General features: G+C 44.7%; 1 protein-coding gene across 4 annotated transcripts; it reads right to left on the bottom strand.

Moving 5' to 3' along the window:
* Nucleotides 1–87: 87 nt before the first annotated feature.
* LOC144280895 (oxaloacetate tautomerase FAHD2A, mitochondrial) lies at nt 88–8,765 on the bottom strand. Of its 4 annotated transcripts, none has more exons than XM_077843391.1 (9): nt 8,626–8,765; nt 7,820–7,929; nt 5,732–5,979; nt 4,384–4,600; nt 1,980–2,039; nt 1,624–1,786; nt 584–692; nt 391–478; nt 88–275 (listed from the first exon to the last, which is right to left on the bottom strand). In XM_077843391.1, exons 3-9 carry the CDS (start codon nt 5,971–5,973, stop codon nt 213–215), a joined length of 942 nt encoding a protein of 313 aa, XP_077699517.1. In that variant the 5' UTR covers nt 5,974–5,979; nt 7,820–7,929; nt 8,626–8,765; the 3' UTR covers nt 88–212. The 4 variants fall into 4 exon arrangements, with proteins under 4 accessions (XP_077699517.1, XP_077699518.1, XP_077699516.1 ...); XM_077843392.1 differs by having other exon boundaries at nt 7,824–7,929; XM_077843390.1 differs by lacking the exon at nt 7,820–7,929 and having other exon boundaries at nt 8,626–8,764.
* Between the last annotated feature and the right edge of the window lie 7,901 nt (nt 8,766–16,666).

Below are 16,666 nucleotides of genomic sequence, written 5' to 3'. Positions count from 1 at the left end.
ACTCTCTCCTTCCCCACCCTGTGAGAGTGCCCAGTCTTATTCCCTGAAACCCTAAAAGATGACAAACTGTAGCAGAAGCCAAGCTGCTGCTTTGGCTGAGAATTTTATTGACAAGGAAAGCCAGCTTCCTCTCCCTCTGCCTGGAAGAGGCAGCTGACACTGTGTGGGAATGGATGTCCCACCTGTTAAGTCCAGGGCCTCTGGGAGAGTCATCACACAACCTTGTTGATGATGATGCCTAGTTCTTCGATTTCACATTGAACTTCATCGCCCTTCTGGAACATAGCAGGCCAGGAGTATGTTAGTCCTTTGGCCTCATACAGGCCTGGATTTCTCAAGCCTGCCAGGAATTCTGGGTCTTTGTTCCCTTCCAGCCTTTAATCAACCTACCTTGAGAAAAACTGGAGGTTTCCTGAATACACCAACACCTGGGGGGGTCCCAGTCAGGATGACATCCCCTGGGTAAAGAGTGACGAACCTGGGGCAGAAGAGGCAGGTGAGACCAAGGACTGAGGTGGCCAGAGCCAGGGCTGGGAGGCTCAGCCTCAGGTGGGTGTGTGGAGTAGAGCCCCATCCCACTTACTGGGAGACCCAAGCTATCAGCTCTTCCGTCTTAAATACCATCTGGTTGGTATTGCTGCTCTGGACCACCTCCCCATTCACTCGGCAGCAGATCTTTAAGTTGTGTGGATCTGAAAAGTGTAAAAGCACCACCTTGAGGTTTTCCTTGTTTTCCCTCAAACCCCTCCCTTTATTCAGAAAGCAAATGCACAGGGTGGCTTTGTGACTGGCCAGGTGAAAGGTCTGTCTGCTTTGTCTCCCTGCATGTGTTCCTGGCACTTTATGCCCAGTCAGCACTCCGTACCCTGGAACTTTCTGTATGGACATTGGCCTTCTCAGGTCCTCATGCATCCATCATCTAGCAGAGCATTTGCCAGTGGTCAGCTGGGTGGGTTAAGAAGGGGATGGCCCAGACTCTCCTCTATCCCCAGCAGAAGCTGTCAACTGCAGCAGGGTAACCACCCAGGCAGGGGCACTGATGCCTCCTGCACCTGATGGCAGGGGAGCAAGGGACTGCTTATCTCTACCAGTGTCCAGACTAATGAGCACTTACATCTTTTTCGCTTTATGTGCTTACCCCCACCCCTCAGAGCAGCCGAACACAAGTTCACTTTACTGATGTTGTCTGCATGGGGTGGTGTAAAGCTGGACTGTATGGACGTGCCCCCACACAAATGGCTGTGCTCTGCCCTCTTAATCATGGGCCTTCCTCCAGACTCACTGTGCCCTTGTTTCTAGTGGTAGCACCACTAGAACTGTTGCTACCCTGGTAACACTGGCTGTGGGGGTCCTGTTGCACTCTCACCTCTCCCTTATTGGGGAAAAGGCACAGGCTTTTGACAGCCATTTTCCAATGCTCAACAGCCAACTTCTGCTTCTTTCCAACTTAAAGATGCTCATGGATAGTGGCAGCTAGAGGAAGTTATACCACCTCTAGAGTGAGGAACATGGAAGGAGGCCTGTGCAATGCCACCTCCAATTTCCTGAGTGTGGCTTTTCGTTTACTCCGACATATCCACGCAAGAGCAGGAAGAGTCCCCATGTGGGCTATCCAAGACCTACCTGCTATACTGTCCTTGGTCACCAAGGCAGGGCCCAGGGGGCAGAAGGTGTCAAAGGTTTTTCCCAGCAGCCACTGCTTTCCGTTGCGTCTCATTTGCCAGTCACGAGCACTTACATCATGAGCCACAGTGAAGCCGGCCACATGTGCCATAGCATCTGTGGCCTTTAGGGGACAGGGGATTTGGCCAGTTTGGAAGTTAGAGCATCATGGTGATACCAATCCCCATAATAAAGCCTTCATCCCATGTTAGTTGCCAGAACTAGCCAAAGACATGTAAGGAACAAGGCAGTCAGGGAGCAGGTAGGTGCTGACCGTTTCCCAATGCCAGAGACAGCTGGTGCCTCTTCCACCTTACCTTGATACGCTTGCCTTTCTTTCCAATGACCACAGCCAGCTCCACCTCCCAGTCCACCTCCTATAGAGAAAGGAGCAGTGAACTGCCTGGCTCTGCGGGGGGCTCATGCTGAGGGGCTGCACACCGTGCTTCAGGGCCTAGGTCTCTCAACAGTGTGGTTGGCTGTGGGCCCACAGTTGTCATTACCATGAGCCAGATGTAGGAACGAGAGGGGGAAGTGTGGCTTGTAGACCCAAAAACGTGGGCAGTGGCAGGCAGCACAGCTCCCCACTGTGACTACAGGTGGAAGGCAACATGAGGGACGCCTGGCTGGCTCAGTTGGTACAGCATGTGACTTCTGATCTTGGGGTTGTGAGTTTGAACTCCATATTGAATGTAGAGATTATAAATTAAAAAAAAAAAAAAAAAAGGCAACATGAGTCTGGGCACTGAATTTACAAGTCACTTGATGCTTTCAAAAAAGAATGAATACCAAGTAATAGCTAACATTACTATGTGCCAATAGCATCCTAAGTGCTTTCAGGTATTAACTCACTTAAATGGGCACAGCCACAGAAAAAGGAAACCATGCTTAGCCTTTCCCATAATCAGCAAAATGCAACTATAAGATAGATACAATTTAGCCTTTGAAACTGCCTGCTCTTTCTAATGGTAACAAGCAGAATTGCTTTGAGCACATCTGACACCTGGTCTCTAGCATTGCTCCCCACTGTACAGAACTAGGTTCCTTGGCAGAAATGGCTAATCCCAGGTCCAAGATGGTACAAGATGAGCCTGGAATATCTTGGCCAGAAAGCAAGGAAGTACCCAAAAAGTGACAGGCCTGGGACCAACTTGAAGCCAACCACTGGCCAAATTGAGACCATTTAAGTATAAAAAGGAATATAAGTGATGCACTACAACATATTGGATAAAAATGAAAATCAGGAATACACAGTGCTACTAAGGGGAAAGGAGTAAAAAAAGGAAGTTTTCCTTCACAGAATGCTAGCTAATAGTAGAAGGCAGCATGATTTAAAAAAAAGAAAAAAGCCTTTTTCTAACCCCCAATACAATAATAGATTCAGGTGAGGCTCCTGGATGAAATGCTGTGGGGCAAAAGGTAGTCACAGGGTCTCAGCTTCCCACCCTGTAGGCTGTTTATTAATTATCACAGTGAAATGCACCTTTCCCATGAAGAGATCTAGTGAATGTCAAATAAGCCAAGTGACCAAACTTTAGGACCATCTGACATAAGCCTCCCAATGGGGTGCAGTGCACATCTGGTGCTTCAGACTGCATATACCCCTACCCCCAAATTCCTATCTTGAAGCCCAACCCCCAATGTGATGATACTAGGAGGCAGAGCCTTTGGGAAGTGACTAGGTGATGAAGGCAAAGCCCTAATGAATAGGGTTAAATGTCCTTATAAAAGAGACCCCAGAGAGCTTCCATGTGAGAAAACCGCAAAAACACAGTCACCTATGAACCAGGAAGTCAGCTCTCAACAAGCACCAAATGTATCAGCACCTGATCCGGTATTCCCAGCCTCCAGGAAAAAATTTCTGTGGTTTAAAAGCCCCTAGTCTGTGGTATTTTGTTATAGCAGCCCAAATGAACTAACTAACTAATTCCTCTATGTAGAATTCTTGACAAAAATGTTTAACCTAAATCTAATCATGAGGAAACAGAGTGTGAATATGCTAAAAACAACCTGCCAGGATTCTTCCAAGTCAGTGGCATGAAAGAAAAGGGCAGGGGGATTGTTTGATATCAGAAGTCAGTAAACTATGGCCCATGGGCCAGATCCAACTAGCTGGGTCCTTTTACAAATAGTTTTTCTGGAACACAGCCATATTCACTCATTTATGTATCATCCACGGCTGCTTTCACATGACAGGGGCAAAGATGAGCTGTTGCAACAGACACTCTGTGGCATTCACAGTCTATTATTTACTGATTGACCCTTTGAAAAAGTCTGTGATCCCTGTTCCAGACTAAAAGCACTAAAGAGACATAACCAAGTACACTGCATGACCTTGAAAGATCCTGGTTCAACAAGCAAAAAAGTCATCTTTGCGGGCAACTGGGAATATTCCCCATTAGACTACATATTAGGTATTATTCATGTTAATTTTCTTAGTGGTGATAGTGGTTATTAGGACATGTCACATAGGACATTGTACTTATTCTTAGGAGATGCATGCGGAATTTTTAAAAAAATAATTAAGGTATATTATTTTTGCAATATGTTGATCTCTTTTTTTTTTTTTTTTTACCTGAGACCAGCCTTACACTGAATAATCCCCTGTAGTTTCTGCTGAAAGCACTACTAAGCAACAGGTAGCTCCTTTAGGCTGGATGCTGAGTGCTAAGCCCCCTATGCTGGGCCCTTGACTCAGGGGGCCTATGAGGAGGCACTGACCTGGCTCTCTGGTGGGAGGATGACCTCATCATAGGGCCCCACGATGGAGCTGGCAAACTTGCTGAAGATGATAGGCTCCTTTGGCACAGGAACATTCTGCTCTTTGCAGTGGTCTACATAATTCATTCCCACACATACCACCTTGTCTGGCCGTGTGACTGGGGCCAGGAAGGTCACCTCTGACCGTGGTAGGACTGGCAACTGGGCAGCCAAAGCTCTGTAGAGACCAGAGCAGAAGAGAAGGACTGATTAGGAACAGGCCGGCAACGCTTGGGCATGCTGAGGTGGTAGGTACTACCGCAGCTGCAAGTTTTGCTTTTTCAAATAAATATATCTTCTAGATCTATCAACCATCACAATCAGTATGCAAATCAAACCCAGCTATTATCCTTTGATATCAGACCACTGTTATCAGCACAGTGTTGGTTTCCTTTCTCCCATTAGGTAATACATGTCATGTAAGGGGATTGGAAAGCCCTCTCTTCCACCCCTTCTCCTAGTCACCCTTCTCCATCCTTGGACACAGCTACTATGTCCTATGGAGCTCTTCATGGTTGCTCTACATATACTCTTCTCCTCCTGTGCTTTTTTTTTTTTTTTTACACAAATGATAGTACACTAAATACATCTTTTAAAAATATATATTTTTGGGAGATATCTGCATAACAGTATATAGCTTTCCCCTTTTTTTGATATGACTGTGTATACCTGCACAGTACAGATACACCCAATTACCTGATGAGGGACATGGAAGTAGTTTCCAATCTTTTGCGACTATGACAATATAGGAAACATACTTGTTACCAACACTGCGCTGTCAAAACATTTGTATTTTTACCAGTTTAATATGTAAAAATAATAACTAAAGTGGTTCTTATTTTATTGTTTATCAGATTCCATACAGCTCCTGGCTTGAGGGAAGTCCCTACCTAATCTAGCCCAAACCCAAGAACCACCTTTAAGAACATCTCTTTGCAGTCCTCTCTCCTCTAAGGAGCCAAGCGTTCAAAGACTCCCTCAAGCTTCCCAAGATGCCTCCTGGGAGCCCAGGTCCCAGACTCCTCAGGTAGACAGGAACTTAATCCCCTGGGGAAGGCAGTGTGACAAAGGAGAGTTCTGGCTCCACCACTGAACGTGTGGCCTTGAGATAGTTAATCACCATCCCTGGGCCTGAGGATGTCATACAAGATTTCTAAGGCTCTTCACTAAGAGAATAGGTGAGAAAGGAAAGGTAGGGTTACCTTCCTCACTTGCAAAAGAGTGGTTGTTTCCCAGGGCAGGAATAGGGGTGGGAAGGGGGAGGGGTAGCACGGCAGCCATTGTAGGGCTATGCTGCCTGCTGATTTACCTTCTTGCCACTGAGAGAGTAGCCTCTCCCTGCTCCAGGAACTCCATCATCGTCTTGGGCAGTGTGGGGTCAAAGGTGTTGAGATTGATGACCCCCCCGCCATTCCCTGACTCCAAGCCCAGGTGAGGTCCCAACAGGTGGGGTGCTTGGAACTGTACCAGTCTCATATTTCTGGAGGGTTGAAAGGGCCACTTCTGCGCCTGCAGCAGAGTTGTGAGCAACTTTCTACAGGAGACCAGCATCAGAACCTATGAAGAAAAACGTGGGTCCTAGGGGACAGAGGACACTGAAACCAACAGCAGGATCCATAGTTCTCTGAGCTGCAGCCCAAGCCCTTTGGCCTCATCAGCCATCCCTGCCTGACACAGCACACTCCTGGAAGTGGTCCACATTTATTAGTTGTTTCACCCTGTTACACTTTATAATGTGATTTTTTGCTCAATTCAATGTGTGGAATGAAACATTTCTAGAGGACTACTTCATGCCAGGCATTAATCTAGATGGCAGGGATTCCAGCATTCCTTCAACCAGTGCTTTCTGAAGGCTTACACTGTACCTGGCACCACCAAGGCACTGGGCAAACTAGAGATCAGACACCCTCGGCTCTGCCATCCTGCTTTCAGGAGAGACTGATGTGAACAACTGATGTCATAAGTAAGACCCAACAACTGGGACTGCTGCTGTGAAGATAAAGTATCCTGCCTTTGTCTAGTTTCTCCGAGGAAGTTGTGTTGTGCTAAGCTAAAATACGCAGGACTAGAAATTAGCTAAGAGTAGGGCCCTGCATGGACAAGTGACCACTGGTGAAACTGGCTTCACAGCTTTCATAGGCATGCGTACATGCATTTATCTATTATTTATCTATTTGAGATTTTATTTCAGAGAGAGAGAATGCATGTGTGCGCGGGCAGGGGGAGGAGCAGAGGGAGAGGAAGAAGTACAATCTCTGCTGAGCAGGGACCCCGATGCAGGGCTGATCCCAGGACCTTGAGATCATGACCTGAGCCAAAGGCAGACACTTAACCAACTGAGCCACCCAGGCACCCCCACTGGCATAAAAATGCCAGTTTGATCCTATAACCCCTCTACTGAAAATGCTTTCTACTGCTCACATTACCAAGTCCAAACCCCTACCAGGCTATCCTAGCCTTCTAGAAGCAGCCCACACCAACCTCTCCAGACAGTAATTATTTAGTTTCTCCTGCTGAAGTTCAGGCTACCTGAGGGAAGAGGCTGTAGGCAAAGAGCAGGACCTATAAGCCTGATAGGCATCACTGGGCTGTCTCCTCTCTGGGTTCTGGGACTACATCTGTCTCTTTCACTGCTGAGTCCACGGTGCCCAGCACTGTACCTGGCACACAGAAGGCCTTACACTACACTCTGCTGAATGAGCAAATGTGAGAAGTCTGCATTGACTTTTCACTACTTAGGAAAGCTTGGTGATTGTCAACATGGCTGTGTCTTCCCTTCTCAAATCACTTAGAAGGTATCAACAGGGCTCAGGTCCTGTTTTGAGTTATAGGCTTTACTCAAAGACAAACCCCATTCTCTTGTTTTTTTTTTTTTTTTTTTTTTTTTTTAAGATTTTATTTATTTATTCATGAGAGACACACAGAGAGGCAGAGACATAGGCAGAGGGAGAAGCAGGCTCCCTGCAGGGAGCCCGATACAGGACTTGATCCCAGGAGCCAAAGGCAGATACTCAACCACTGAGCCACCCAAGCGTCCCTCTTGTTTTTAAGTTTGTCCTTCATTCCAAACAGTCCCTGCCCTGCATGGTCTTGCTTTAAAAAGTAGCCCTTTATGCTCAGGCACGTGGAGGTAGTCCCAGATTCCTGGTCCTCACCTGATGGTTCAACTTGCCATGTTCAGTTAAAGACTCATTAGACCCAAGTCACTGATCTGACCACTGCAGTGGCCAAGGAGTTCAACCAGAAAACCAGGAGCTTTGAAATTTCCACCCTCCTGTCTTATACAACCATGCTGTCAAAAAAATCTGTTAAAACCAAAATGCATGCAGACGCTCCACACACTGATGAAATAGTTACTGCTCTCAATGAATGCCAGGTCTTATTTTAAGTGCTTTACCTACAATGCCTGATTAGATTCTCTTGACAATTGTGGAAGGTAGGTACTGTTAGCCCCACTTCAGATGAAAAAAACAGGCTTAGAAAGATGAAGGGATTTGTCCAAGTTCCCTAGGAGAGAAAAGACCCGGGACTTGAATCCAAGTGCAGGTGACACTGAAATTCTTGGCTTGGGCTAAAGTATTCAAGAGGTGGTGGGGGTTGGACCTCCAACACATCTAGAGGCCCATGGACACCTTGTCTGCTGTCAGCGGGGGAAAATGTGGTCACAGGCTGGCTGCTGCTTCAGGGATAAGGCTGGTCACCTGCTCTCCAAGATTACCCCAGGCCCCGCGGACTATGCCCTTCCCACATGACAGGTACGGTCAGGTTCTCATTCTGCCCGATAGCAATCCCCTCTGGTACAACGTCCCATTTTACAGAAGCAGGAATGAAGCTTAAAGAAATCATCTGCCAAAGTACTAATTAGAAAGTGGCTCTGGTGCTTTTGCGGTAATTACCACCGTGCAACAGAGCACGAGCCCAATTCAACTCTTAGAAAAGGGTCCTTAGGCAAAGAGGCAGAGATTCCAGGCAGAAACACACAAGCCTCGCGGTCTGAGACATGGGGCGGCACGTTCCACCACGTTTGCTCGGCCCCCTGCCCCAGTCCCCCAGCTCAGTCCCCGGCGCTCAGCGGGACCTCACGAGGGCCCACCCCGTCCCTGTAATCTATCTGCAGCGGCCCAGGATCCGGGGCCCGTGCCCACCGCAGCGGCAGACGGGGAGGGAGGCTGAGACCCGGCCCGGCCCACACCCGCAACCTACCTGGCCGCGGCGGCCGGTCTTGCCAAGCGCCCCGAGCTGTCGGGTTTGGGCTCACGGGGTTGGGGGCAAAGGTCAGCAGGCGCCTGCACACCTGCACGGCGACTGCGCCCAGCGGCTGCTCAGACACTTTCGCACGGGCGGGCGCTCCCTGGTGACGCCAGAGAGCAACAGCCAATAGCAGGGCGCCTCGTTCTGCCCCGGAAGCCAAGTCAGGGAGGGGGCGGGCCTCGCGCCTGAGGGCGGCAGGTCTCTCTGGGGTTTCCTCAGGCGTCTGGGCGGAGCTGGGGCAGGTGGGGCCAGCCTTTGCCTGAGGCAAAATTCCCGGACACTTGAGGCTCCCTGCACCTGCAGCGATCTGACAGCGAGTGCTTCCTGAAAATCTGCGGCCACCTGCGTTGGGTCCTGCTTCGGGCCACGCACCATTTAGATTGTTGGGAAAAGGTGGTGGAGGAGACCAAATTACGGCGTCCTGGTTCACAGCGACGAATATCTGTTTTCTGATTATGTCACTGAAAAGAGGAAGAATGATTGCACCCATTCTGCATATGGGAAACCCGAGGCGGAAGTGCTTTGCTCCAGGTGGCACGAGGAGTGTGAGTAGTGGAACCAGCGATTTTGACCCCAAGTGCAACCTTTACTCCCATTTTCAAGCAGCCTTATCTTCACATACACTGTGTTGGGCCTAGGGCAGGAGAGTGGGAAGCATAACCTCCAGAATCAAAGAACAGGCATTCTAGTGCACGTGTTGTTTAATTAAACAGGCAGTTACAATCCAGTACGGTTGTGGGGCTCTGGCATAGGGAGACTTACAAAGGGATCTGGGCAAGATGCCCAAGACTTAACCATGGGCCAGATCATCCAGGGCTTTACTTGTCCCAAGAAAGGGAGTCTGAGCCTTATCTAAGTACACAGGAGACCTCACGGGGTGTGCCATGGTTGGATGTGCATTTGAGAACTTTTGCTCTGGCCACTCTTCTAAGGCAAAGTGTCCGGATAAGACTGATGCAGGTGACAGCAATGGTGCAGGTGGGTGGCTTGGTGTGTGGCAAAGATGGTAAGAATCCAGAGATGTTTACAATGTACAACTGACAGCCCTCAATGATGATGACAAGAAGTAGGTGTGAAAGGGGGAGGAGGTCCAAGGCCAATTCCTAGGTCTCTGGCCAGGAAATGGTACTGCCATTCGTGGAGACTAGGGTTCTAGAGGGGCAGCAGATCTGGGGAGAGGATGGTGAACTCAGTTTTGGATGGGCTGTATTTAATGTGCCTGTAACACATTCAAGGGAGCACTGCAGGGTAGGCAGTTGGAGACACAGGTCTAGGAACTTAGGGTTCTAGTCTAGCTTGAAGGAAGAGGTCTGCATATGGATAGAAATGAGGGTAAATCTGATCAGGAAGACTGTGGTAGAGAGAGCCTGGCATAAACCCCAGTCAGGGGACCCATCATGTAAGGATCAGGGAGACAGGGCGACAGGGGAATACATAACTTAGGCAAAGGTTTAGGACCACACCTTCCAAATGCCAAGGAAAGGACTTCTGCTTCTGGACAAGAAAGACACAGGTGATGTCATTAAAGACCATCATCAAAAAGATAGTAAGAGGATACTATGAACAAATCTACATACATAAATTTGACAACCTCAACGAAATGGATCAGTTCCTTGAAATACAGCCCATCACAATTCACCCAAAATGAAAGAGATAATTTGGATAGCACTGTATCTATTAAGCAAATTGAATTTGCAACTTAAAACTCCTAAAAAAGAAACATCCGGTCCCAGACTGTTTCATTGGAGAATTCTACCAAATGTTAAAAAATGCACACCAATTCTACATAATCTATTTCAGAAAATAGGAAGGAACATGTCTCTATTCGTTTTATGAAGCTAGTATTACCCAATATCAGAAAACAAAGACAGTACCAAAAAAAAAAAGGAAACTACAAACCAATATTTCCCATGAATGCAGATGCAAAGTCCCTAACAAAATATTAGCAAATATAATTCAGTAATATAGAAAGAAAATTCTCTGCCGTGACCAAATAGAGTTTATTCCAGGAATGCAAGGCATGTTCAATATTTAAAAATTACTCAATAGATCCACCATATTAATAAGCTAAAAAAAAATCACAAAGTCATATTAATGTAGAAAAATTTGACAGAATTCAACACCCATTCATGACAAATACTCTCAGAGAATTCCTTATTCTAATAAGGAATATCTAACAAAAAGCCTACAGTTAACATCATAGGTAATGGTGAAAAATTGAGGGATCCCTGGGTGGTGCAGCGGTTTGGCGCCTGCCTTTGGCCCAGGGCGCGATCCTGGAGACCCGGGATCGAATCCCACGTCGGGCTCTCGGTGCATGGAGCCTGCTTCTCCCTCTGCCTATGTCCCTGCCTCTCTCTCTCTCTGTGACTGTCATAAATAAATAAAAATGTTAAAAAAAAATTTAAAAAAAAAGAAAAATTGAATCTCCCCCTAAAATTGGGAACAAAGAGAGAATTCTCATTCCTACCAATCTTTTTTTTTTTTTAAGTATGTATGTATGTATGTTTAGTACAAGTAAGTGAAGGGGCAGAAGGAGAGAGAGAAACTCAAGCAGACTCCTTGCTGAGTGCAGAGCCTGTCTTGGGTCTCCATCTCAAGACCCTGAGATCATGACCTGAGCTGAAATCAAGAGTTAGATACCTATGGACTGAGCCACCTAGGCATCCTGCTACCACTCTGAATTATCACAGTACTGGAAATTCTAGCTAGTGTAATAAGGCAATGAAAGAGGGAAAAAAGCATAAAGATTGGAAAATAAGAAATGAAACTATCTCTATTTGCAAATGAAATGGTTGTCTTCATAGAAAATTCATAGTGGGAGGAAAACCTCCTGGGAATAATATGTGAATTCAAGAAGGCCACAGAGTACAAGATCAACTGTACTTCTATATACTAGCAATGAAAATGTGCATCCTGAAATTTAAAAATATAGTATTATTTGCTCAAAAATAAATACTTAGGTGCAAATCTAACAAAACATGTGTAGGACCTGTATGCTAAAAACTATAAAATACTGATAAAAGAAATAAAAGATCAGGGATCCCTGGGTGGCTCAACAGTTTAGTGCCTGCCTTTGGCCCAGGGCATGATCCTGGAGTCCCTGGATCGAGTCTCACATTAGGCTCCCTGCATGGAGCTTGCTTCTCCCTCTCCCTGTGTCTCTGCCTCTGTGTGTGTGTGTGTGTGTGTGTGTGTGTGTGTGTCTCATGAATAAATAAAATCTTAAAGAAATAAAAGATCAAAATAATGAGACACATACCATGTCATAGATTGGAAGACTTAACATAGTGAAGATGTTAATTCTCCACAAACTGATATACAGGTTTAATACATTCCTACCTATGTCCCATAGATTTTTAGCAAGACTATTCTAAAATTTGCATTGAAAGGCAAAGGAATTAGAATAAACACTTTTGCAGGGATGCCTGGGTGGCTCAGTGTTGAGCATCAGCCTTTGGCCCAGGGCGTGATCCTGGGATCTGGGATTGAGTCCTGCATCGGGCTCCTTGAAGGAAGCCTGCTTCTCCCTCAGCCTATGTCTCTGCCTCTCTCTCTCTCTCTTTCTCTTTCATGAATAAATAAATAAAATCATCAAAAAACCCCAAAACTTTAAAAAAACAATTTTGCAAAAGAATAATAAAGTGAGAATAATCAGTCAACCTGATTTCAAGACTTATTATGCAGTTACTCTAATCAAGATTATGTGGTATTGGCAGAGGAACAGACAGATCAATGGAACAGAAAAAAGAACCCATAAATGGACCCACAGAAATATGCTTATCTGGTTTTTGAGAAAGATACAAAAGCAATTCAATGAAGGAAAGATAGTCTTTGCAAAAAATGGTGCTGAACAACTGGACATCCATCTCTTTAAAAATGAACATTGACTCAAATTTCATATCTTATACAAAATTTAACTTAAAATGGATCACAGATTTATTTATTTTTAAAGATTTATTTATTTATTCATGAGAGATACACAGAGAGAGAGAGAGGCAGAGACACAGACAGAGGGAGAAGCAGGCTCCTCACAGGACCCCGATGTGTGACTCGATCCCAGATCCTGGGATCACAACCTGAGCCTAAGGCAGCCGCCCAACCGCTGAGCCACCCAGGGGTCCCACGGATCACAGAGTTAAATTTAAAATGTAAAGTTATCAAGTTTTTAGAAGAAAATATAGGGGAAAATCTTTGAGACATATGGCTTAGTGAAAGGTTCTTAGATATTACCCCAAAAAGCATAATACAGGGGGAAAAAACACCAAGTAGTAGACTTCATCATAATTAAAAACTTTTGCTCTGCAAAAGGATGTTAAGAGGATGAAAGAACAAACTACAGGCAAAGAAAAATATCTGCAAACTGTATATCTGACAAAGAACTCGTATCTAGTATACATAAAAACTGCCACAGCATACAGACTTGTCTAATCACTAGGTTGTATACCCGAAACTAATGTAAAATAGAGTCAACTACACTTCAGTTAAAAAAAAGAAAAAGAAAAACCCTGAAAAATCAACAGAGAAAATAAAAACAATCTAATTGCAAAATGGATAGACACGAAGAGATGTTTCACTGAAGAAACTAAACAGATGGCACATGAAAAGATGTTCAACATCTCTATAGAGATCAGGGGGATGCAAATTAAGACCACAATGAGCCTTCACTGAACAATTATTAGAACAATTAAAAAAAATAGTGGCAATAGCAAATGCTAGAAAGGATGCCGATAACTGGATCTCTTATATCTTGCTGATGGGAATGTCAAATGCTATAGACACTCCAGAATACAGTTTGGCTGTTTCTTAAAAACTAAACATGCATTTACCATATGGCCCAGAAACTGTAATCCTGGGCATTTATCCCAGAGAAATGAAAACCTATACATGATTGTTCATAGCAGTTCTATTTGTAATGGCTAAAACTATGGAAACAACCAAAATGTTTTACAATAGGTGACTGGCTAAACAAAACGTGGGTACATCCATACCGTGAACAATAAAAAGGAAACAACTTTGGATATCCACAATCACTTGCATAGATCTCAAGGGGATTATGCTGAGTGAAAAAGGCCAATCTCAAAAGGTCACATTCTGTATGATACCATTTATAGAACATCTCAAAATTACAGAGATGGAGAACAGATTAATGGTTGCTAGGGGTGACAGATGGGGGTTTCGGTCTTTCACATAAGTGAAAGAAAAAATCCTTTTTTAAGCCACTGTTATTTTGGATCCCTGTTACTTGCAGCCATACATGATCTGAACTGGTAAGTCTCCAGCTATAACACACTTTAGTTCCCTCCTCCATCTCAGTCTCATTCAGACTTCCCTTCCTCTGTCCAACCTGTGGATGTTGGCATCTCTCAAGGCATGCTCCTTACCTTCTTCTCACTCAGTAGTATTCCTAAGCAATCTTTTTCATGCATGATGGTTTAATTATTACTAAAGAAAGAAGTCTCTCATGAATCCAAGTGACTATTGGACATCTCCATTTTGATGTCTCCAAAGCACCATAAACAATATGTCCAAGACTGAGTTTATGACTTTTCCACATCAGACATGATCTTTGTCTCTCCGGCAATGTCAGGACCCTCTGTCCAGCTGGGCAGTTCCCAAACCAGAATTCAGTCTTTTCGCTTCCCACACTCTCACTTCCATTTCCAACCCATCTTCATGTCCTAGCAACAGTACCTCCCCCAAATCTGAATTGTTAGACTTCCCAGCATCCAAAGCCAAATGACTATTATATTCTATCTGGCTGCCTTCCTGCTATGCCTTTGTGATGATTTTAAAATATGTCCACAAATTCTCTGATGCTCCTTCATCAATAAGGGGTATCTATTTCCATCCCCTTTTCCGTGGGGCTGAACTTAGTGACTCATTTCTACGAAATAGAGCGTGGTGGATGACCCTGCCTGACTGCGAGGCTAGTGTATTAATCTGCTGGGGGCTGCCATAAGACTGGTGGCTTAAAGTACAGACATTTGTTTTCTCACAGTTTTGGAGGTTGGAGATCTGAGATTAAGGTGTTGGCAGGTCGGATTCTTCTCAGGCCTCTCTCCTTAGCCTGTAGATGACTACCTTCTTACTGGCTTTTCACATGGTCGCCCCTCTATGCATGCACCCCTGTGTCTGTGTGTCCAACTTTCCTCTTCTTATGAGGACACTAGTTACACTGGATTAGGGCCCACCCTAAAAGCCTCATTTTAATTTAATTACCTCATTAAAAGACCTATCTCCAAATACAGTTCTGAGGTACTAGAGGTTGGGACTTCAATGTTTGAGTTTTGGGAGGACACAATAACAGCTAGGTAATAAAAGGTGGTAGAGCCACCTTTTTGGCTCCCTCAAGACAAGTGTCCAGACAAGTGTCTGAGTCCAGTCAGGAAAGAAATTCCATGATAATTTGAACAGATTTAAGTTTAATATAAGGAAGTGTTAACTATAACAGGATTCGAGCCATGAGGGATTGCCCAGTAAGACTCTGAAGAATATAAAAGTATCAGATACAAAGAGAAGTCAAACCCTTAAGACTAAACCCAAGGAAGAAACCCGCCAGGGCTGAGATCCAGACCTTGTTGGAGACAGCAGAGATGTTTAGTGCTGGACTGGTGAAATCAGCTAGGAATCTGGAGCTCACTTAAAATCAGCGCTCTAGGGTACTGGCCACATTTTACTGCAAGCACTGTGTTACAAAGCCACTTGAGGGAGGGGGTGCCAAGGAAGGCTGCTGGCCACGGGTGCTGCTGGTACCAGGTACTGCAGGAGCGGGCACTGGGGAAGAGGGGAATGCTACAGGATCCTGGTGCTGGAGAAGTTGCCCATGCTGCAGGAGTCTGTCTAGTGAGAATGCTGAAACCAGAAAGCAAAATCCTTTCCTCCTAAAATGTCTCTCCAGTGCCCTCTGCAGACAATGCTTCAGCGTCAGCTGGCAAGGAGAAAATATTTAAAGGGCCTGCATCCATTTTTATAGAGTAGGCAAAAAAAGGTGAATCTCAAGCTGCCAAACAATAAATAGGTAATTGGCACAGTCCAACCCTTTGAGGACTCTGCTTCCATATGCACCCTTGACACACATTTGGGTTCTGTACATCAAGAAAACAACTGATTGTTATCTAATATGGGGTTATGCTTCTTAGGAGTGAAGAAGGTCTCACTCTTTCCCCAAGAATCATGGTATCCATTACCGGCTATGTTAATTGTTCCTTAACTTTAGCATCAGCTCTGGATTAGAATATTCTGTTGCCTAAAATGTAAAATTAAGTTCTGATAACTTGTGTATAAAGGAAAAATGGGAAGGAGAGAAGAACAAATGGTTAGCCTATCCAAATATAACAGTCAAATAGAAAAGCAAAACTTCTCACAGAACTAGAACAAAGAATCCTAAAATTAGTATGGAACCATGTGAGATTTCAAATATCAAAGCAATTTTGAAAAGGAAAAACAAAACTGGAGGTATCACATTTACAGACTTCAAGTTATATTACAAAGTCATAGTTTTCAAAACAGTATGGTACTGGCATAAAAAGAGACACATAGATCAATGGAATAGAACAGAAAACCCAGAAATAAATGCACAACTATATGGTCAATTAATCTTTGACAAAGGAGGAAAGAATATGCAATGAGAAAAAGACTGTCTCTTCAACAAATGGTGTTGAGAAAATTGAACAGCCACATGCAAAAGGATGAAACTGGACCACTTTCTTTCACTAAACACAAAAAAAAAACTCAAAATGGATCAATACCTAAACGTGAGACCTGAAACCACAAAAATCCTAGAAGAGAGCACAGGCAATAATATGACATCAGCCACAGCAACATTTCTCTAGATATGTCTCCTGAGGCAGAGGAAATAAAAGCAAAAATAAACTACTGGGACTACATAAAAATAAACAATTTCTATGCAGCAAAAGTAACTATCATAAACAAAACTAAAAGGCAACATACTGTATGAGAGGAGACATTTGCAAATGATGTCTCCAATAAA

Source organism: Canis aureus, chromosome 12 (assembly GCF_053574225.1).
Source record: "Canis aureus isolate CA01 chromosome 12, VMU_Caureus_v.1.0, whole genome shotgun sequence".
NCBI lineage: Eukaryota > Metazoa > Chordata > Mammalia > Carnivora > Canidae > Canis > Canis aureus.
Note: the sequence above shows the minus strand (reverse complement) of the source record. Positions and strands in the feature narration are given on the sequence as shown.